This window comes from Magnolia sinica, chromosome 12 (assembly GCF_029962835.1).
Source record: "Magnolia sinica isolate HGM2019 chromosome 12, MsV1, whole genome shotgun sequence".
NCBI classification, from domain to species: Eukaryota; Viridiplantae; Streptophyta; class Magnoliopsida; order Magnoliales; family Magnoliaceae; genus Magnolia; species Magnolia sinica.
The window spans coordinates 9,692,613-9,715,019 of record NC_080584.1 but is presented as its reverse complement, the minus strand read 5'-3'; the positions used below and the strand labels follow the sequence as shown (position 1 = coordinate 9,715,019).

At 38.4% G+C, this 22,407-nt stretch overlaps 1 protein-coding gene across 5 annotated transcripts in view; it reads left to right on the top strand.

The window, feature by feature from the left end:
• The first annotated feature begins 2,597 nt into the window (after window positions 1-2,597).
• Window positions 2,598-22,407, top strand: part of LOC131220891 (probable LRR receptor-like serine/threonine-protein kinase At1g56130) — a 33,771-nt gene continuing 13,961 nt past the window's right edge. For 2 of the 5 annotated variants that reach the window (XM_058215791.1, XM_058215787.1), the window contains exons 1-4: window positions 2,601-2,802; window positions 7,823-7,994; window positions 10,986-11,057; window positions 12,217-12,288. In XM_058215791.1, coding sequence (XP_058071774.1) covers window positions 2,688-2,802; window positions 7,823-7,994; window positions 10,986-11,057; window positions 12,217-12,288 — 431 coding nt within the window. In that variant the 5' untranslated portion in view covers window positions 2,601-2,687. Of the gene's footprint in view, window positions 2,803-7,822; window positions 8,011-10,985; window positions 11,058-12,216; window positions 12,289-22,407 lie in introns of all 5 variants that reach the window. The other 3 variants (XM_058215793.1, XM_058215792.1, XM_058215788.1) reach the window with 3 other exon arrangements.

Here is a 22,407-nt window from a genome sequence, read left to right as displayed (position 1 = left end):
AAACTTTTGTGGCCTTAAGAAGTTTTCATTGGTGAGCGTCATTGTCCCTACAGTTGTATGTGCTGGGTCCACTGGAGCTTTGGATTTAACTCATTCTTTGAATCTTGCCCTAATATGATGTCTCTAAATAGCTGGACAGCTTGGATACGAGACATTAATCATGGTGGAACTTGATGACGTCACTTCAGTGGCGAGTCTCGCTACTCAACCTGTCAGTATCTAACATGCGGCCTTCTTTTGTGCGAATTTTGCTTGGTGCCCAGTACCTGACACCTAGCCAGTGGGTAATCCGGCCCTTCCAACTAATGTGTCATCCCGACAGGTAGGCCTGTGTTGAAAACGGACCAGAATCCTCAGCAACTCCCGTTTTAAGCACCCTAGCTCTGTGAGACACACCAGCTGTGTATTTAAAATCCACTCCATCCGTCAGGTCCTTATCTAGGATTTAGGTTGGCTACACGGCCAGGTAAAATGGAAATGGAATGCTAGCCATAAGTTTGTGTAGGGGTCAATGGAACATGACAAATAATTCCAACTCAAAACAAAAATTTCTTTCTACGGTTTTTAATCTCTAAATAATTCTAACTAAAATCATAACCCAAAACAAAATTACTACTTCCATTGCAACAAATGTTGTCAAATTTATGTTTATATCATTTTCTTTGAGTAAAATTTAGAGACCAAATGAATGTTTAAGAATTCAAGTGGTCCATGGTTTACAATTTAAACTATTGGTTGGTTGGATCCACTGGATATAAGTACGATTTTATAGGTTCTAAACATATGAACACTCAAAACCAAAAAAAAAAAGAAAAAAGAAAAACACAAAGCCCAACAATAGTATATTGGTTGGTTTGGATAGGTTAGTTGGGCCCAACCCTGTTGCAATTAAATGAGTTGGGCCTGATCAGGTTAGGGCTCTACAAATTTTATGTGTATCGGGTCAACTCACTAGTTAATAGGTATCAAGTCAAGTTAAGACTAAATCCCTTGTACTTTTAATTAAATTGGTTGGGCTCAGGCTACCATAATTAAGGAAGGGTGAGAGGAGGAAATCAACTACTTCAAGTATGCAAAACTTTGAATCCACAAAGTTATTCTTAAATCTACATTCGGCTCATTCCACTTTGTTAAGTTTTGTTTCGGTTACCTCGATGTGCATTTCATAGATGCCTCTTAGCCACTTGTTTACTTTTGAATACTTTTAACTGCCTCTTGTTTTGTTATCTCATTAGTTATGACTTGTAAAATGCACTCTAGGGCGTGTTTGATTTTCCAATTCCCTGAGAAATGCTTGGAAAATGGTAATAATTATATCCCTCCATAATTGTTGCACTCTTCTCCATAATTGATTTGACGGCCTAGTTTTTTGGTGTAAAAACAGTAGATACTGTAAAATATTTGTGGGTCCCACCATGATGCGTATTATATATCTACACCGTTCATCCATTATGTCAGATGAATTTATGATATAAGCCAAAAAATGAGGCATATCCAAAGCTCAAGTGGACCACGCCAGAGAAAAATGTGAATCAAATACTTACCAGTAGAAATTTCCTAGGGCCACTGTTTCTTTTGGTATGGGCAGCTGAGTATTGGATCTACTCCAGTTTTTTTTCTCATATCTCAAAATGTTGTGGTAAAATGAATGGACGAAACATATATGTCATATACATCAAAATGGGATCCAAAAATTTAAACTACTTCTTTTGAATCAGTTTCCAAGACTGAAATTCTCATGAGTATTCAAATAGGTGAAACGATAATAATCATCCAATTTTAGGGTATTTACCGTTTCCAGGTGAAATGATAAAAATCAAACAGGCCCCTAAGGATCTTTAGAAATTTTTAGTATGCTATGTTTTTTCTTTATTATAATACATGTCATTTCTAATTGATTTTCTCAAAAATGATCAAAATTAAGATACAACATATTTAACATGTGGGTTCAAATAAATGGAAACAAATCCATTGCCAGAGAAACACAACCAAGTTTCACGGAGTTGTATATATTTTTACTATCGCCCACCTGACGAGAGATCAACCTGATTATTGGGCTGAGACATTAACACATCGGTGGCATTCTGATTGATGGATTGGATCTCAGACCTCTTGCGCCATGATGGCAGATATGTGGTGCGTCGCACCACCTTTATTCCACACCCATGAGTGCTTAGCAAAGTTCTATGACATGGGCCTCTGCCCATGGACGCGGATTACACCAAGCTCTATGGGGTTGACCTTGATGTATGTGTTTTATTCAAGCTGTTCATCCATTTTGGTAGCTTATTTAATGCTTAAGTGGACCACATCACAGGATGAACGCCTACTGTATGTTGAAACTTTTCGAGGTCCACAAAAGTTTTAGTTAAAGCTGATATTCGTGTTTTCCCTTCATCTGGGCCTACGTGACCTTATAAATAGATGGGAGCAAGTAAACATCATTAACTAGAAAAATCAAAAACAAAAAATTAACTAGAAAAACAAAAACGAGACTGCCGATGCAGTCAAAACACATACATAACGAGAACCCGTGTGGTCACCAAGCAAAGCGCGTCGAGGCGTGGTCAAGGAAGCGTTTTCTATTTAAATAGACTCATCTCCGTTCTTCTGTGACGGTCCAGAAACCAAAACAAAAAACAATACTACAAGCATTTAGGTTTGGCAGTAGATTTTGATAGGAAGATATGAAGTCGATGCCAAAATCTCCACGCTATACAATACTTGCCTTTTGCTTTTGGTGCATACACCTCTTGCGTTCGGTAGAGCGATCCACAGCTCAGACTACAGATCCATCTGAAGGTATGTATGTACCTTTAGATGCATGCATTTGTATGTGTATTTATGTATGAAATCGTAAATACTCTTTTTTAAGGAAAAAAAAAAGGGAAATTGGAATTTTATTTATATACAATAAAAGTAGAACTTGTTCGTCTTTCTATATAACAATTTGGTTGGTTTTCTTTCAAAACAGTTGAAAGCATGTGAGATATTGATTTTTAAATTATTATTTTTTGCATTTTATTATCTAAGAAGGAGAGAATTATCATTTTTGGGTGCTTGGAGAGAGAGAGAGAGAGAGAGAGAGAGAGAGAGGGCGTGAAGAGAATATATACTGAACTTTTGGTGTATATGCTTTTGTATCACCTCCGGTCATGGTTGGGCAGTGATTCATGAACGTACGTATGCGCAGGCGAATCGTCTCTTTAGAAATTTCAATTTTTGTTTATTCAGTAAAAGTACTTTTTTTCCTTTTTTTTTTTTTTTTTTATCAAACATTCGAGGAAGCGGATTGGCTGGTGTACCACGCACCAGCGATAAAACTGGTGTGGGTACCTGTCGTGCGAAGACGGGAAACGGATTGGTTACTCCCCCTCCCACCAATGGCTAATTGTCGGTGTCATGTGGGCCCACCATGATTTATTTGTTTTATCCAGGCCGTCCATCTATTTTAATAGATCATTTTATGCTACGAGACTAAAAATGAGGTATATGCCAATCTCAAGTGGATCACATTATAGGAAACAGTGTTGATTGAACGTGGATCATTTAAAACTTTTTGGATGCCATATAAGTTTTGAATCAAGCTGATCCTTGTTTTTCTTCCCTTTGTCTAGGTCTGTATGACCTAATCAACAAATTGCATGTCAAATAAAAAGTACAATGGGCCCGATGAGGATTTTAATGGTGGATATCCAGTCACTATTGTTTTCCTTGTGGTGTGGTCCACCTGAGATTTATATACATCTCATTTTTGGGATCAAGTACTAAAATGATCCGTAAAAATGGATGAACGATGTAGATGAAACACATACATCATAGTGGGGCCCATGGAGCACCGAACATCAGCCACCAGGCTAGTGGCAGGGGGAGTAGCCAATCCGTTTCCACGAAGACGAGCCCTTACGCTCCTCGATCTCCGAGTTGTACGAACGGTTCTAAGGAGATCAAAGTTTCATGGCCCCAAAATGATGTATTTATTATATCCACACCATTCATCCATTTTTGAGATCATTCTGGACCAGGATCCAAAAATTGAATCACATCTAAAGCTCAACTAGACCCCACCACAAATAGAAGCGGGATAATGATGTTCACGGTTAAAACATTTGTAGGGCCCACCATAACATTTATTTTCCATCCAATCTTTTCATAAGGTCGTAAGGGCCTGGATGAAGAGTAAAAATAAATATCATACTGATCCAAAGCTTCTGTGACCCCAGAAGAGTTTCAATGGTAGACGTTGAATCCCTTACTACTTTTTGCAGTGTGGCCCACTTGATCTTTACATCTGTATTACTTTTTGGCTCAAGCCTTATGATGAGCTAGCCAAATGGATGGACAGGTTGGATATAATATATACCTCATTGAGGACCTACAGATCTTGCTGACGTTAATACACCAGCTAGATAGCTTGTGTGTGATACACCACCTCGATTAACTATATCATTTTATCCGCTCCGTCCGTCCATTTGACTGAATAATTTTAGTTCTTGACTGTAAAAATGAAACATATCCAAAGCGCTGACCTCACCACAAGAAAAAGTGTGAATGTAACATCTGCTGTTGAAACAATGTTGAGGGTCATAGAAGTTTTGGATCAGGATAATGTTTGTTTTTCCATTCACCATGTTTATGCGATTTTATGAACAAGTTGGATGAGAAATAAACATAACCATGCACCCTAGAGAGGTTTCAACGGTGGAAAATCATCATTCCGACTGTTTCCCGTGTTGTGGTTCACTTGAGCTTTGCATATTCTACAATCTTTGGCTCTAACTCTAAAATGAGCGGAAAAAATGGATAAGTTGCATAAATAAACTTGTACATTTACAGTGGATTAGCAAAGTTTACGCAGTACCTTAAAAGTATACTAATTAACTCAAGAGATTTTTCCTAATGTATATCTCACCTTTTTACCTTTCAGCTTTTGAAAACCATTCAAACTTTACTTTACCCAACTAAACCAATGCTATACAAATATGACGCTAGAACCAAAATACCCTTCCAACCCTATTGTCCAAAAAATTGACCCCGTATTGCTGCCCATCCAACTCAAAACGGATTGGCTACTCTCCCGCCATCATCCAATGGTTGGTGGTTGGTGCTCCGTGGCCCCACCATGATGTATGTGTTTCATCCATGCTGTTCATCTATTTTTCTAGATCATTTTATGGTATGAGACCCAAAACGAGGTATATCCCAATCTCATGTGGACCACATTACAAGAAACATGAAACATTGTTGAATGAATGTTGACCATTAAAAACTTTTTGGGGCCATAAAAGTTTTGGATCAATTTGATCTTTGATCTTTGTTTTTTTTTTTTTTTTTTTCCCCCTTCATATGGGTGTATATGACCTAATCAATGGATTGGATGTCAAATAAACAATACAGTGGACCTTAGGAGGATTTTAATGCTGAATATCCAATCACTATTATTTTCCTGTGGTGTGGTCCACCTAAGAGTTATATCCCTTTTATTTTTGGGATTAAGCACTAAAATTATTTGTAAAAATGGATAAAGGGAATGGATGAAACATATACATCACGGTGGGCCCATAAAGCACTGACCACCAGCCACCGGGCATGGAATAGCTATTAACACGCTGAGTAGCGAGACTCGCTACTCAAGTGACTTCACCAAGTTATGTGGGTCCCACCATGATGTATGTTTTGTATCCACACCATCCATCCATTTGGAGAGATCACTTGGAAAGGTTTCAAAGGTGGGCATCACTCTCTCTACTATTTTTTTTTTTTTTTGTGGTGGGGTCCATTTAAGCTTTGAATCTAACTTATTCTTTGGCTAATGCTCTAGAATGATCTCTCTAAATGGATGGACGATGTGGATACAAAAAATACATCATGCCAGGACCCACATAACTTGGTGATGTCACTTCAGTAGCGAGTCTTGCTACTAGAAACAAGATCGGGATGCTCTGGCATTCTTCTCAACTCAAACTTGATCGAGTACTTCGTATGTAATGAATTGGAAGAGACAAACCCAGGCGGACCAAAGGACACGAGCATGGGGCCTCTATGGGTGTTCTGGCCTTAGTGATTGAATAAGACTAATGACTGTAATGGATGTACTCCGGCTTCGTGAAATTGACCAAGCTTCACATGAAATTGACCGAGCTTCATATGAAATTGATTAAGTTTCACATGAAATTCACCGAGCTTAACATGAAATTGACCGAGCCTCACATGAAATTAACCGAACTTAACATGAATTCACCAAGCCTAACATGAAATTGACAAAGCCTCACATGAAATTCATTGCTTCACATGAAATTGACCGAGCCTAACATGAAATTGACTGAGCTTCACATGAAATTCACCAAGCCACACAAGAAATTCACCGAGCCTCACGTGAAATTGATCGAGCCTAACATGAAATTAATCGAGCCTCATTTGAAATGGACCGACCCTCACATGAAATTGACCGAGTTTCACATAAAATTCACCGAGCCTAACATGACTAAGATTCACATGAAATTGACCGAGCCTAACATGAAATTGACCAAGCTTCAAATGAAATTAACCAAGCCTCACAAGAAATTAACCGAGCCTCACATGAAATTGACAAAGCTTCACATGAAATTGATTGAGCCTAACATGATATTAACCAAGTTTCACATGAAATTCACTGAGCCCCACATGAAATTTGACCAAGAACTCTAGCAAGATGTGGAAATTGGATTACTCAGTACACTCTTATCGTACTAAGTAAACTGAGTTGGGCCCACCTTGAATGTATGGAGTCTATCCATGCCGTCCATCCGTTTTTCCATCTAATTCAAGGGGTCGAGCCCAAAATCGAAGCATATCCAAAGATCAAGTGGATTATACCACAATAAACAATGGGGATAATGATTTCCACCCTTGAAACCTTGATAGGCCCCACAGTGATGTTTATTTGTCATCCAACCTGTTCATTTTTATTTATTTATTTATTTTTTGTTAGCTTGTTACTACACCCATTGTCAGTTCACACTTCACTATTAGCCACCCCCACTAGGGAATCGATACTAAGACCTCAGTGTTGAAACGAGGTATCTTTCACTTAGTCTACCACTTGAGTTATGGATCGGGGTGTTCCAACCTGTTCATATGATCTTGTAGATATGGATGAACGGAAAACACAAATATAAGCTTGATCCAAAACTTCTATGGCCCACAAGAAAGGAGATTTTTTTTATTTTTTTATTTTTTTTATTTTAACACACGCACACACACACCCCACACACTCACGCTAGTGGAATTTCACCACCTGTGGATATTCGAACCCTTGTTCGGGTGTTGAAACTCCTTAGAGTCTACCACCCAAGCAACAGTAAGGATCCCCCACAAGAAAGGAGATGGAAAACTCAAAAACTAAGGTTGTGTAGAAAATCCTAGTTTTAATATCATGTTGTAAAAAAATGAATCATGAGAAATTAATGTATTAGGGAGAAAATGGCCTCCTCATCTCTTTTATTAGTAATAGAAGATACAAAGATATGGTGTCCCAAGGGAGCACCAAAATCAACATAAAACACTCTCTGTAGTTTTCCATTGTGTAAACCTTATTTTAATGGAAACTAAATGAGTAAGTTCATCTACATATCTTGCCTTAACTGCTATACAAGGAGTTGCTCCACATATTATTTGACGGAAATAGGTGGTGGATACGTTTCTCTTCTATTGAATCTTTTTTCATGATTCAGTAGTGTTTGTACCACTGATCATTGATGCATACTTGTATGATCGTATCATGACCGACCATCAATCCTAACCGTTGACTCTTAAAATGTTTGCTTTGCTTTGGATGGTGCAGCGGCTACTCTACACTCCATATTTCAGCAGTGGAACATTTCTGCAACATCTGATTGGAATATAAGTGGGGAACTGTGCAGCGGGGTTGCCCTTAAGGGAATCGGCAATGTGAACCTTGGGATCGAATGCCTATGCACTTTCAACAATGGATCCACCTGTCGCATAACGAGACTGTATGTGTTCTATCATGTGCACTATCCATTGATACACACCTAACACACGTATGAATATTTGATTTTGCTTCAAGGGGAATGATATTAATGGGCCCGCAACTTATCTGGTTTCAAGATATAAACTTGGGCTATCAATGGGCTGGGATCTGTTGGGTGGTTTCAAGCAAGGTGTTTCAAAATGATAACGGTGGCTGTAACGGCCACCATCATTACCGTTATGATATGGGCCACAATGGCCGTTACAGCCCCCATATAAATCATTATGGTCGTTTTTTATTTTTTTTAAAAAAAATTGCTACTTGACCTGTTACGGTTGGTTACAGAGCCGTTAACGGGGCCATCATGGCCTGTTTTTCTGTAACGGCACACGTTACGGCCGTTTCAACCCCATAACGTGTAACGGTTATGACAGTTACCATTATGGCCATTATGTAACCAATTTGGAATACATTGGTTTCAAGGACCACTCATGACGTTTTGGGCTTTGGTCTTAAACAATGAGGGGTGAAACGTATTTCAATTGATAAAGGTTGTGATTCAATGAGCAGTGCTTATTTGAAGGGGTGAAACATATTTCAACTATTTGGGTGGACAATACAGCTGTCCCAAATTTGGACCATATATTAGGTAGGGTACACTGAACATGCCATGGATTGAAAATAATATTGGTCTGTTGATTAGGAGGTTAAACTTGTACGAGAAAAAATGGGCAGTTAAACAGAAGAAAGTGCAGTGATTCAAATTCAAGGTATCTCAGTTGATGACCCAGATATTTGGTACATGTCATGTTTATAGTGTCTCCTGCCTAATCAATGGGCCTAAAACTCTGAAACATGTTCTGATGCATCACATGAGGGGCCCTTCATTGGATCATGACCCATCTAGGTGGGCCGTGACACAATCGAGGTCCATATTGCTGTTTGGACTGAAGAGTCAGTGCCGTGGGCTAGTAGTAGGCCTCAGGAGTGAAAAGTTCAAATTAAGTTAGCCCCGTTTGTTAAATCTGAAGTCTAAAGACCAAATCTGAAATCTGAAGCCTGAATCTGAAATCTGAAGTAAAAAAAAAAAAAAAAAAAAAAACTTGTTTGATAATTATGGCTGAAGTCTAAAAATTAAGTACTGAATCTTAAACAAACTGTTTGTTAACAAACATTTTAAATGTCTAAAATATGTTAATTTGACACATTTGTCCCTATCTCTCATTTGGAAATGTTTTGCATTATAAAGAAATTATTTTTTATGAAATGAAAATAAAATCATTATATTTAATTGAAATAAACTAAAATACTTAATAAAAAACTAAAAATCATCATAAGGTCCTCAATTCCTCTTAGCGGGAAGATTTTATAGGATTGAACACCAGTAACAACAAAACCTTCAAATAAGCCCATCTTATATTTATATGCTATCCAAACCGAAAAAAATAATCATATTAATCTAAAACTTCTGTGACCTCAAAAAGGGTTTTAATGGTAGATGTTCAATCTTCCGTCGCTCTCAAGCTTTAATATGAGCTTGCCAAATGGAGGATGGTTTGAATATAACACATACCTCATGATGGGACCCATAGAACTTGCTGACATCAATACAACAGCTATATAGCTGGTGTGAGCTACACTCTCCCCACTGTTTCCTGTGGTGAGGTCCACTGGAGCTTTGGATTTTACTCATTCTTTGGATCTTTACCCAAAATTATATTTCCAAATGGATGTATAGCATGGCTACAAAACATACATCATGATGGGCCCCACATAACTTGGTGATGTAACTTTGGTGGCAAGTCGCTACTCAACCTGTCAGTATCCAATCCGCATCCGCGGAAACAGATTGGTTAATCCCCTGCCATCAGCCAATGGCTGATGGTCGGTGCTATGTGGGCCCCACCATGATGTGTGTTTCATCCATGCCGCCCATCTATATTTATAGATCATTTTATGGTATGAGACCAACAATGAGGTATATCCCAATCTCAAGTGGACCACATTACATGAAAACAGTCTTGAATGAACGTCGGCCATTAAAAACTTTTTGGGAGCCATAAAAATTTTGGATTAAGCTGATCTTTGTTTTTTCCATTCATCTAGGTCTATATGACCTAATCAACAGATTGGATGTCAAATAAACAGTACACTGGGCCTTAGGAGAATTTTAATGGTGGATATCCAATCACTATTGTTTTCCCGTGGTATGGTCCACTGGAGATTTATATTCCTCTCATTTTTGGTATCAATCTCTAAAATGATCTTTAAAAATAGATGAATGGAATGGATGAAACACATGCATAATGATGGGGGCATAGTAAAGTTTCATTGGTTAAAAGTTGATTTTGTATTCCACAGACAATTTAAAGAGAAAAAATTGCCGTAGTAACTTGGGAAGGGGTAATTTTGGAAGCAAATTTTTTTGTTTAATGAAAAAATCACTCAGCCCATTCCGCATTCACCATTAAGCCAGACTAATATCACGGAAAGAATTCAGTGAAAAACCTCTTAGCGCTTTCCTTCTTCGGCGTTAATGATGCATTAACAAACACCACTACACATGGAATATTTTCCCCATTCCGCGTTAAGTGCAAAAATTCAGCGTTAACAAACAGGGCCTAAGTCTCTGGTAGACAGTTGCTCAGCACATGTCCAACCCATTGATAACACACTAATTTGGACTATTCATCCAGTGGCCCTGCTTCTTATTGATGCCAAAGCCTAAAATTTCTACCAACCGTGGTGGCATTGAATGTGGACCTTTGCTCTTTTTCTTTGAACAATCCATTGACAGGTGGTCGATCCCTGAGCAGAAAATGGATGAATAATTCATTTTTTTTCACTCTCCAGGAGGGGCCCACGGTATTAGGTTTAAGCTATTCATGGGCCCATCACTGGCCTCTTTGTCTCGGCTTATATAAAGAGGAGATTTAAGTCCCCAAGCTTGCATGCACATGTTAAGATATGCCCTTGTATAAATTCATTTATTTCTGTTTGTTTTGCCCTTCAGGAGAGTCGTTATGCAGAATGTAACAGGTCACATTCCGGAAACCATCGGGAATCTGACTCACCTCAACTACCTGTATGGGTTTCTCTGCTCTAATTTGTGATTTCCACAAAAACTTTGATTCGCTAGCAGAGTATGATGGATGATACCCAGGCACTTAGAAATTGCAAAATGTTTATTGTTTTTATCTGACTATTAGATTGGTGGACGTTTATTGGATGGTTAAAAATGAAAACATCCACAGTATTATTTTAATAAGTATCCATGAATATAAGGTCAGCATTGTTCAACCAATCTGATTTTTTGTTGGTTTAGTTTGAGTTGATATATGCCTCGTGTACCATTTGTAAGTGCCTGTGTATCAAACATCATATGAAGTCAGGTTATCAAAAAAAACCCTTCCACAAAACACCCGTTTCAGGGCCAAAATAACCTTCCTCTTATGCATGGGGTATTTTGGTCACATTGAGAGTTAAAATTAGGACTGGCCCGGTTTGAAGCCCATAGCTCAATGGTTAATAAGGTGTTTTTCAGCAGTGAGGTCGTGGGTTTGAGCCCATCTTAACCAGTGGCCCATTTGGTAGTTGGGCCCAGCTATTAGTGGGCAGATGGGCTTCAATTAATTTTGTGTGTGTATGCTTGGGTCTACTTTCAGGCCCCAAAAAATAAATATACTGTGCACAGGCTATATAAAATATCTAATATATGACCTTTGCTAAGCCCACGCAAGTGTACAATGCATCTCATTCACATGCTACCTGATGTTTGCCAATGTGGCACATGAGTGTGCGATCCAAGCCGTCTGTCCATCTTAATCTGAGAAAAATCCTACTCATTATTTCTGAGAAAAATCTCTCTTCTTAATCCTCATCTTATTTACTAAAACTTTTCCAAAGAGAAGAAGTGTGGGCATGTACATATGACAAAACAGAAGGTGATCAGAAGCATCCATCAGGTGGGTTTACTGCATTTTAGCTGCAGGCCAAAAGTACAGTGAACTTACCGTTGGATTTGAGGTCTTTAAACCTATGGTTCAAAAAGTTAAATTCCTCCATTTTGCAAAGATTGGATGGTCTGGTCCATGTGATTTTGGGATCAAAGCCCATCTATGGTGGGTACCTGATGGAAAATTGGGTCACGTGATCATGGCCCATCCTTGCTCCTTAGATGACTGCTGCTTCAATGTTTGCAGATTACTACTGCACTAATTACAAAGTTTGGCCTATATTTGCAGGGCATTGGATGGAAACTATTTAACAGGTTCCTTGCCTTCATCTATCGGCAACTTAAGGTCCATGCAGTACATGTAAGTTATGTAGGAGCTTCTGACATATAGGCAAGTAGCTTGACCATGATGTTGTTGTTGTTTTTGTTGATGATGATGATGATGTGGTTGTTGGTAGTGACGATGATGGCCATGATCATGATCGTGATGCAGCTGTCGGCAATGATGATAATGATTTAATGAACTACAATGTACTCCATAAGTTTAACAACCATCAAATATTTTGCAATGGAGACAATGAAGATGAAAACCAACGTGTGTGTGAGTCTTGTGTTTGTTGTCAATGTCTTGAATCTTTCTATAACAGGATATGTTGGTGTCATCAACTGACCACTCGATGTCATTGAACAAATGTCGATGCCATCGACAGATGCTCGATTCCATCGAGAAAATCTGAAAAAATCCTAGCTGATTGCTGAACAGTTTTGGAGGTGCTACTCAATGACATCGAAGGATGCTTCAATATTATTGACAGGTCTTCAATGCATGTCAATGCCATCGAAGGTCCCACCGAAGATGCACACAAAATTGCGTAAGCGCATGATTTGTTTCCTGTTCCAGTGTGATTATATATATATATATATCGGGTATAATTGGGATTAGGGAATGATTAGGGCTTTCTAAGTTGTTCTTAAGGGTTCAAGGGCATAGCTAGGGATTCAAAGGAGATTCGAGGGGTTGTTTGAATCAATAAGATGATCTATCTCTTGTAATATTTCTTTCATAATGCATTACTCATTGCTTTGTGCCATGGTTTTTTTTCACGTAAAATTTCGGATTTTTTTTTTCGGTTTGTTTGTGCGATTGCGATTAGTTTGCCTAATTCTTCTCTGTGGTATTAGAGCTAACATTGGGAAGCGGCTCGAATCTGAAAGCAAGTTATCAATGACATCTAACATGAAGTTCGATATAGAGAAGTACTTTGATAAAAATAATTTTAAAATATGGAAAGTTAAGATGAATCGCATCCTAGTTCAGCAAAGATTGGAAGATGCACTCCTTGGAAATGATTATAAACCATGAAATAAGAAGAATGGAACAAGTTATATAAAAAACCAATATCTTAATCCAGTTGTGTCTAACGGATGAGGTCCTTTATAATGTTATGAGAGAGAAAACTGTAGCAGATACATGGACGAAACTAGAGAACATGACCATTGTCTTAGCACTTCAGTCCCAAAGACGATAAGAAAGAAACGAGATGACATGAATACTTCTACAAATGCGATGGTTATGAGGGAGAGAAATTCTGAGCGGGATAGTGGATCTTCATGATCGAGATCCAAATCGAAAGGTAATGGTAAAGGTAAGATGAAGTGTTGGAATTGTGACATGACAAAGTATATGAAGAATGATGGTTAGAATTCTAAGTCGAGGAATGAGAAATCAAAGAGTTCTTTTAAAGACGTTAACACTACGAAATCCAGTGATGAGGCAAGTGATAGTGATGTGATGACCACATCAAAATTTGGATATTTCATTGATGAATGGATTTTGAAAACAGGGGCTTTGTACCACATGATCTCCCATAAGAGTTGGTTCACCAGTGGTGGTTAGGTGTTTATGGGTAATGACAATACCTGTAATATGGTTGGTGTTGGATCGATATGCATTAAGATATTTGATGGCATGGAGCGTATCTTGACCAAAGTGAGACACGTTCCTAAGTTAAGGAAGAGTCTGATGTCTTTAGGTGCACTCGAAGTAGAGGTGTACACGAACGACCTAGCTCGGTTAGCTCGCTCGACTCGACTCGAAAAAACTCAATTCGAGGCTGAGTTCGAGCCAAGTTGAGCTGATTTTTTTAGCTTGAAAATGAGTTCGAGCTGGCCCCTACTCGATTTGACTCGGATCGAACCCAGCTCGAATCGAACTCTGATCGAACCGATTCGGTGACTTGGTTACTTTGATATTGATGTTGCTCACCAAGTGTTTGATGAAATGACTTAATGAAGTTTGGCTGGTGGCAAAGAAGGTATGTACATGAAACAAATACCCATTTTTTCTTGGTTTTTATGTTGCTCAGAAGGTGTTTGATATAATACCTGTAAAACCATTACTGCTGTTTTACAAATAGTGAGATTTTGAAGGTGCAGTCCAGGTGTTTGTGGAAATGCTTTACAAGTGAAGTCGGCTCGATCTTGGCTCGAACTCGGCTCGAACTGGTCCGAGTTGTTGACCGAACTGAGCCGAGCTTGCCAGCTAGGCCCAAGGATCGAGCCAAGCCGAGTTTGAGTTGAGGTCAGCTAGTGGCCAAGCTGAATGGAGCTGAGGCCAGCTCGACTCGGTTTGACTCGATGTACACCCCTAACTCAAAGCGCTTGGGTGCAAATTCATCAGGTTCGATTGTGTCCTCGAAGTTTTAAAAGGGGCACTCGTAGTATTGAAGGTACAATGGAATAGTAACTTTTGCAGGTTGATTATGAGTACTTTATCGGGTAGAGTTACATCGTCTATAGAAAATTTCACATATGCATTGTGTGACATGTGCACTTGGGCCACATGAGTGAGTGGGGCATGAATGTACTTTTTGACTGCTACGTAATTTCAATTTTTTAAAACATTGATTTTAATATATGCGAGCATTGTATATATGGTAAATAGTTAGGTTATCTTTTAAGTTTGGAAAACATGTTTGTAAGGGGGTTATAGATTATGTGCCTTTTGATGTATAGGGGCCGTCACTCGTAGTTTCTGGTGGAGGCTCATCATGCTTTGTTACATTTATTAACGACTAGTCTAAAAATGTATGGGTTTATTTTATTAAAAAGAAATTTGAAGTTTTCACCAACTTTAAAAAGTGGAAAGTGATGGTAGAAAAACAGCCATGGCAAAAGGTGAAAGTGTTGAGGGCATATAATAGTTGAGAATTCACTTTTAGGAAATTCAATCGGTTTTGTTAGGATAAAGGGATAGTGAGGCACAATATATTGCGCCACACACCAGAGAAGAATGGTTTGGCTGAGTAGGTGAATCAGACTCTCATGGAGAGGGCTGATACATGATGAGTAATGTTGTGTTGGATAAGGAAACGTACACTTAGGTCGTTAACACGGCTTGTTGCTTTGAATCAGTCCCATTCTATAGCTATAGATTGTAAAATTTCAGAGGAAGTGTAGTGTGGTCTATAGGTTGACTACCAAAGGCTGTGAGTATTTAGTTGTGATGCTTACTCTCACGTACTGTCAGTTGAGAGGGATAAGCTGAACCAAAGAGTTAAAATGTATGTCTTTTTCGGCTATGGTAATGGTGTGAAAGGGTACATATCATATGAACTGGTCACACAGAAAATCATCCTTAGTCATAACGTCAAATTCGAGGAAAGATCTTTATTCCACAAGGATGAACACAAGGAGGATGAAAAGTCGATTGTGGACATTCATATGGACAGAGATGAGACTCAGTCTGATACTGAGTCGTAGATGAAGGTATAAGAGAGTAACCACATATGAGAAAGAATCCATCAAAGGATCGTAGTTTATCGATGATATGTAGGGATGACTCGAATGTTGCATTTGCCCTCATTATGGATGAGAAAAATCTATCTACTTTTCAGGAGGCTCTTGACGATATAGATGCCGAAAAGTAGAAACCAGCAATGCATGATGAGATGAACTCCCCGTACATGAATGAGATGTGGGAGCTGGTAGAGCTTTCCATCGGCCATAAAGTGATCGAGTGCAAGTTGATCTTCAAGAAGAAACATGACAGGTATATGACAAGGTTGATAGCGAAGGGATATTCTCAGAGAGAAGGCGTTGACTTTATTTAGATATTCGCTCTTGTGGTGAAGTAGATATCTATCAGATTCGTATTAGCACTGGTTGCCCATTACAATCTCGAGTTGGAACAGATGGATGTGAAGGCTGCTTTCTTACATGGGGATCAGATGAGCAGATTAACATGAAGCAACTAGAAGGTTTCAAAATTCAAGGGGTAGAGAACAAGTTTTGCAGGTTGGTGAGGTCGTTCTATGACCTGAAACATTCACCTAGGCAGTAGTACTAGAAATTTGATTGTTTCATTATGAGTAAGGTTTACTAGGAGTGAGTATAATCATTGTGTCTATTACAAAACAGTAAGTAATGTGAAGTTCATTATCTTGGTTATATATGTTAATGACATGCTTATCACTAGTCATAGTATGTATATCGATATACTGGAGATTAATTTATTAGGAACATTCGAGATGAAAGATCTGGGGGTTGCAAATAGGGTTCTCGACATTAACATACAAAGACAGGAAGATGAATAAGTTTTGGTTATCTCAAGCAGAATATCTTGAGAAGGTATTGGTAAAGTATGGGATGGATAAGGCAAACTGGTCAACGTTCCTCACGTGGCTCATTTTAGGCTTTCTTTAAAACAGCGTCCTGAAATAAATGAAAAAAGTAGGTTATGTCTCGTATGCCTTATTTGAATATGGTTGATAGCTTGATGTATGCCATGGTTTATACAAGATCGGATATTTCACATGCGGTGGGTGATTAACAAATACATGTCTAAACCCTGACAAGCAACACTGGGAAGCAGTAAAATGACTACTTTGATATATTTAAGATATGCATGACTACGTCTTGACTTTTAAAAAATTAGGAGACAAGTTAGTAGGCTACGTGGATTCAGATTACGTGGGTAATGTGGATAATAGAAGGTCAACTTCCATTTACTCATTTGTATTAACGGGTGGAGCGATTAATTGGATGTTCAAGATTCAGTCTGTAGTAACACTTTCTACAACTGAAGCTTAGTATATGGCGGTGACAGAAGCATTTAAATAAGGTGTTTAGTTGAGAGGAATGATGAATCAGCTTGGGCTTCAACAAGAGGTCATGACAGTTAGTTATGATAGTGAATGCACAAAAATTTGGCAAAGAACTCTGTTTATCACTCACTAAATATATTATTGTGCGTCATCATTTTATCTCATAGTTGCTTGAGGAAGGAGACGTGACTCTTAATAAGATACACACAAGCGTGAATCCAGATGAAATGCTACCAAAGGTGGTTCCTATAGAGAAGTTCAAGTTTTATGCAACTTCTCTAGGCTTGACAAAGGCTTAATGAGGACAAAGTGTGCATGAGAAGCGATGATGAACCTATGATAAAAGGAAATTATAGGTGGTGATGACAAATGAGAATTAGAGAATGAAGATTGAAGACATGATAGAGATTGTTGTCAATGTCTTAAATCTTTCTATAATATGGTCTGTCGATGTCATCGACAGATCACTGATGTCATTGAGTAAATGTTGATGCCATTGACAGATGCCCGATCCTTTCGAGAAAATTCAGAAAAATCATAGTTGATTCCTGGACAATTTCGGACGTGCTACTTAATGGCATTAAAGGATGTTTCAATGTCATCAACAGATCTTCGATGCATGTTGATGCCATCGAAGGTCCCATCAAAGACACGCACAGAATTGCATAGGTGCACGATTTGTTTCCTATTCTAGTTGTGATAATATATATATCGAGTGTAATTGGAATTAGGAAATTAGTAGGGCTTTATAAGTTGTTCTTAAGGGTTTAAAGGTATAGCTAGGGATTTAAAGGAGATTCGAAGGGTTGTTCGAATCGGTAAGATCATGCATCTCTTGTAATATTTCTTTCATAGTACATTACTCGTTGCTTCGTGCTATGATTTTTTCTTGTAAGGGTTTTTTCACATAAAATTTTGGATTATTTTTTGTTTATGTTTATTTGTGCGATTGCGATTACTTTGCCTGATTCTACTCTGTGTGCTTCCATGAGTCCCAACAAGTGTTCCTATTGCTAATCCCAAAACCAGATAAAGGAGGATGGCTGTGTCAGGTCCACTGCTGGTGTGGAATTTTTTCCACAACTTTTATCATGGATTGTTGAGGGTCAAATATTGTATATTAGACCCCAATTATTACCTGATTTTATGAACATGATAATGCTTAACGTCATATTTTAATCGTATTTTTGTTGCAAGGTGAATTTAAAGAGCTTGGACTGAAAAGGATATTAAAAGCATGAATTTAATGCTCTAAAATCACCAAGGTAAGGGACGGACACCAGGAGACCAAGATCGAGGAATTTACACGCCAAAGATTCGATAAGATCAAGTGATTGGGTTTAAACGGGCCTGACAGTCATCCAGAATGCAAGATCACAGGGTTCCCACCATTCGTTCGGCTCGAAAGTTTATATCTGGCCTGAGGACCATAAATTAACCTTAAACGTCAAAATTCAGCCCTTGGATTAGTGTATAAGTGACCCGTTGGGCAAGATCAGACAATAACCATTAAGAAAGCATCTTGGACATCTTTGAGAGATCAGGATCCAAACTGAACCGATGGAGCACGAAAAACGGTGGATATTCGCCAAATTTCAGAGTGTTTAGACGGTGTACTCTAACATAATTGATGTCGGAAGGTGGTTGAGGAATTGATGGCAATTCTGTAAATAAAGATAGAACCAGGTAGGCACGTACGTGAGAAGAGGTTTGCTTCAACGATGGGTATTACTTCATCACAGGTGGATGGTGTGGCCCACCTAGAGTTCGGATCTACTTCATACTTTGACCCATGAGCTTACACATTACTAAGAAGATGATTAGTGGAGTAGATCTCCGAGAATGTCATCAAAAGTGGGCCCCACCTATTTTTTGAACAAAACATCCAAACAGTGCTCCTTCTCGCGCAAAACGTCTAGTGACAGACGTGTTTCCGATTGGGTTTTTACAGTGGGCCCTATCCATCATTCCATTGGATGATTTGATCCATTCAGTCGACTCAGGGAGTGGAGCAGACCCTCTCTTAGCTTTCCTTTTTGGTCCATACATGTGTACGCATGTGGATCGTCAAAAAATGCAAGATGGACGGCTAGGTGAGTTGATACAGTGGGCCACACCAAACTCGATCAAAAGTACCTATTCCCAATTGGTTTTTCGCTAGGAATCTAATGGACGGGGTGGATTTCTCTGATGACATCGATCATGAGCCCCATTGAGATCACTGCAACCTGCTTTACGCAGGGAACGTACGTGCAAAGCAACCGGACGATCCGGGCTGTTCTGCAATCATGGCCAAGATCAGACCAATGATCCTGGCTGTTCAAACCTCTGCCAAGGGACGTCCGACCAAGCCCAAGAAGGCTGATCGGAACAGATCCCGCAATAAAGCTGTCTTTGTGTTGAAACTGGTTGCACCAGATGGTTTCGCTACGCAGAATAGTTGCGTAAAAGCCTCACTGCTTCTTGGTGCGTAAGATTACGCACGCATTGTTGACTTCCAGCCGACCTACAACACTCTTATAAAAGGAGAGAGAGAGAGAGAACTTGAGGATCATCTGGACGTGGGCAGCTGTGGAGGCATCTGGTGAGAGGAAGAAACAAGAGAGAAGGCCTAGAGCGTGGGCCGGTTAAACGAGTTTTTCTTCTTCTTTTTACTTAATTTATTTTATTAAGAGATTTTAACCACTCATGTCTATGATCGGTTAAACCTCGCAGCTAGGCTTAAGAGGTGAAGCTTGTAGCATGATTAGGATGTTTGCTTGGTTTCGATTCATGTTTTGTTGAACTCTTTTGGATGCTAGTTTAATAAATTCACCATTATTCCATCACCTTCTCATAATTTAGATTTTATCTTATTCTAGTTCTAATTCTAGTTACTTTCAGATTACGTACAAGGTTCAGCCCCTGTGGATTCGATCTCGGTCTTACCGAGATTATTACTATATCACAACCCTATACTTGGGGTGTGAACATGGATCCTCCCAAAAAAAAAAAAAAGACTTGAGGATCTATGTTTAATTGAGGATACAGTTTTGATATAGTGGAATGACAAAAACATTAAAGTATCAATGTTGCTGACCCCAATTATTTGCGATAAGGCTTATTTGATGATGATGATGAAAAGATTGGAGAAGATTGGAGAAGCACATTGAGGTACATCATTATATTTAATTGAAGTACACATGATGCACTCAATTCATTAGCATCCACTAGTATGTATTGTCGAAATCATTATCCGGCTTGTCAGCAACTGAATAGACTTCAAAGCCAACAACCGGAAACTCTCCTTCCATACCAACAATTGTGTGTGGCTAATGACTATAGAGTGCACTATTAATGGACTTAAGAAGTCTAATTTATACGAGACTACAAACATGCTCCCTTAAATTTAACATTCCATGGCTAGTCATGCCTTACATATTTCTCAAGCTGTAGAAAGTGTTCAATTTTAATGGTTTTGTGACAAAATCAACAACTCACATGTCTTTGTTACCCAAACTTGATATCTTTACTTTTTCACGAACATTCCAATAAAGTAATAATGAATGTCCATGTGCTTGCTACATTCATGGAAGAAAGAATTCTTCGTAAGAGATATTTTCGAGCTATACTCAAAATAGATCATGGTGGGATAGTCTCAAGGATAATACAACTCTTCAAACATTTCGTAAGAGATATTGTTGAGCTTCCTCAAAATATATCATGATTTGGATAGTCTTGAGGATGATACATCTCCCAAACATCTCTCCTTAACTAAATGTCTTAGCCTGCATGAAATGTTGTTGAGAGAGTGATAACCTCTTTTTTTTTTTTTTTTTGAAGACAACGTGTATATGCTGCTTCCAATATATAGAACATGTAGCTCGATGTTATCAGCCTACTCACTAAATGTGAACTCAAAAGATTGAGTTTCATTACTATTCAAGACTTAAAGATACCATGATTATGTGGACTTTTTATGTAGTGTAAGATTTCTTTTTCCTACTTAAAGATGAATCTATCTTTGAGATCCATGTAGTGACTGACTTAGGAAGTCCTATTTACACCAAACTCTTACCATTCTCCATTAAATTTAATTAACTTTCCATGAATAGTCATGCCCAATATATATCTCAAGTTGTAGAAGGCGTTCGATTTTAATGGCTTTGTGACAAAATCAACAACTTGATCACAAAATAACAACAATAACAACAACAACTTGATCACATGTCTTCAATACTTAAACTTGATATCTTCAATTTTCACAAGCTTTCGAATAAAGTGATAATGAATGTCCATGTGCTTGCTATATTCATGGAAGACAGAATTCTTTATAAGAGATATTTTTGAGCTATTCTCAAAATACATCATGGCAGGATAGTCTTGAGGATGATACAATTGCACAAGCATTTCATAACCGATATTGTTGAGCTATCCTAAAATAGATAATGGTTGGCTAGTCTTGAGGATGATGCGTCTCCTCAAGTATTCTGCTTAATGAAATGGCTTAGCCTGCATGAGTTGTTGCAATGTACTTGGCTTTTACAGTTGAGAGATATACAGTCTCTTACTTCTTTGAAGACAGTGTGGATGAGCTGCTTCCAATAAATAGAACATGTAGCTCGATGTGATCATTGGCCCACTCGCTAAATATGAACTCAAAAGGTTGAGTTGCATTGCTATGCAAGTAAAATATAAGCCTAAGTTTCCTCATGTTTCCCAAAAAGTGCGATAAATTACTCAATACAAACGATATATCCTGTATAATAACCAATACATATTTGTGTCTTGAGGATGTAATACGTAATGTGATACCGATATTTTGAACACCGCATAGAACCAAGTGGCTCGAGATAGGCAAAATTAAATAAAATGCAGTAATTGAAATGGAATGCAATCCTATCCTTCCCTCACAGAGTTTAAGGCTTTAGGTAGGCAAATAAAGTAAAAGAAAGCAGAGAAGAATGATAACAAAAATAAAATAAAGATAGTTATTATTAATGTGATTAGGATGTGTAAAATGGCATACAATTTGGGTTATTTGAGAGGTAAGTAAGAAAAAGGGAGTTTAAAGACCCTCTATTTATTATTTAGTATTATTATTATTATTTTTTACATACAAAAGATATAGTTGTATATCTTTGATTCTAACCCTACTCTTGACTTCACTGGCTTCTTCAGTAGTTATTCCTTGGATCGACCTCTAGAGTGAACCAACACCTTAGCATGTCGAAAATCTTCAGGGTGCCTTGGACCCTGGGCTGACCCTATATTCTCTCTCCTTGACTTTCTTCGCCCTTTCTCCATTCTTTCTATCTCTATACCCCTAAAATGGTAGTTGCTACATGCGCAGGATTTATAGACCTCAACCATCGGTTTGTGAACGATCAATGGTG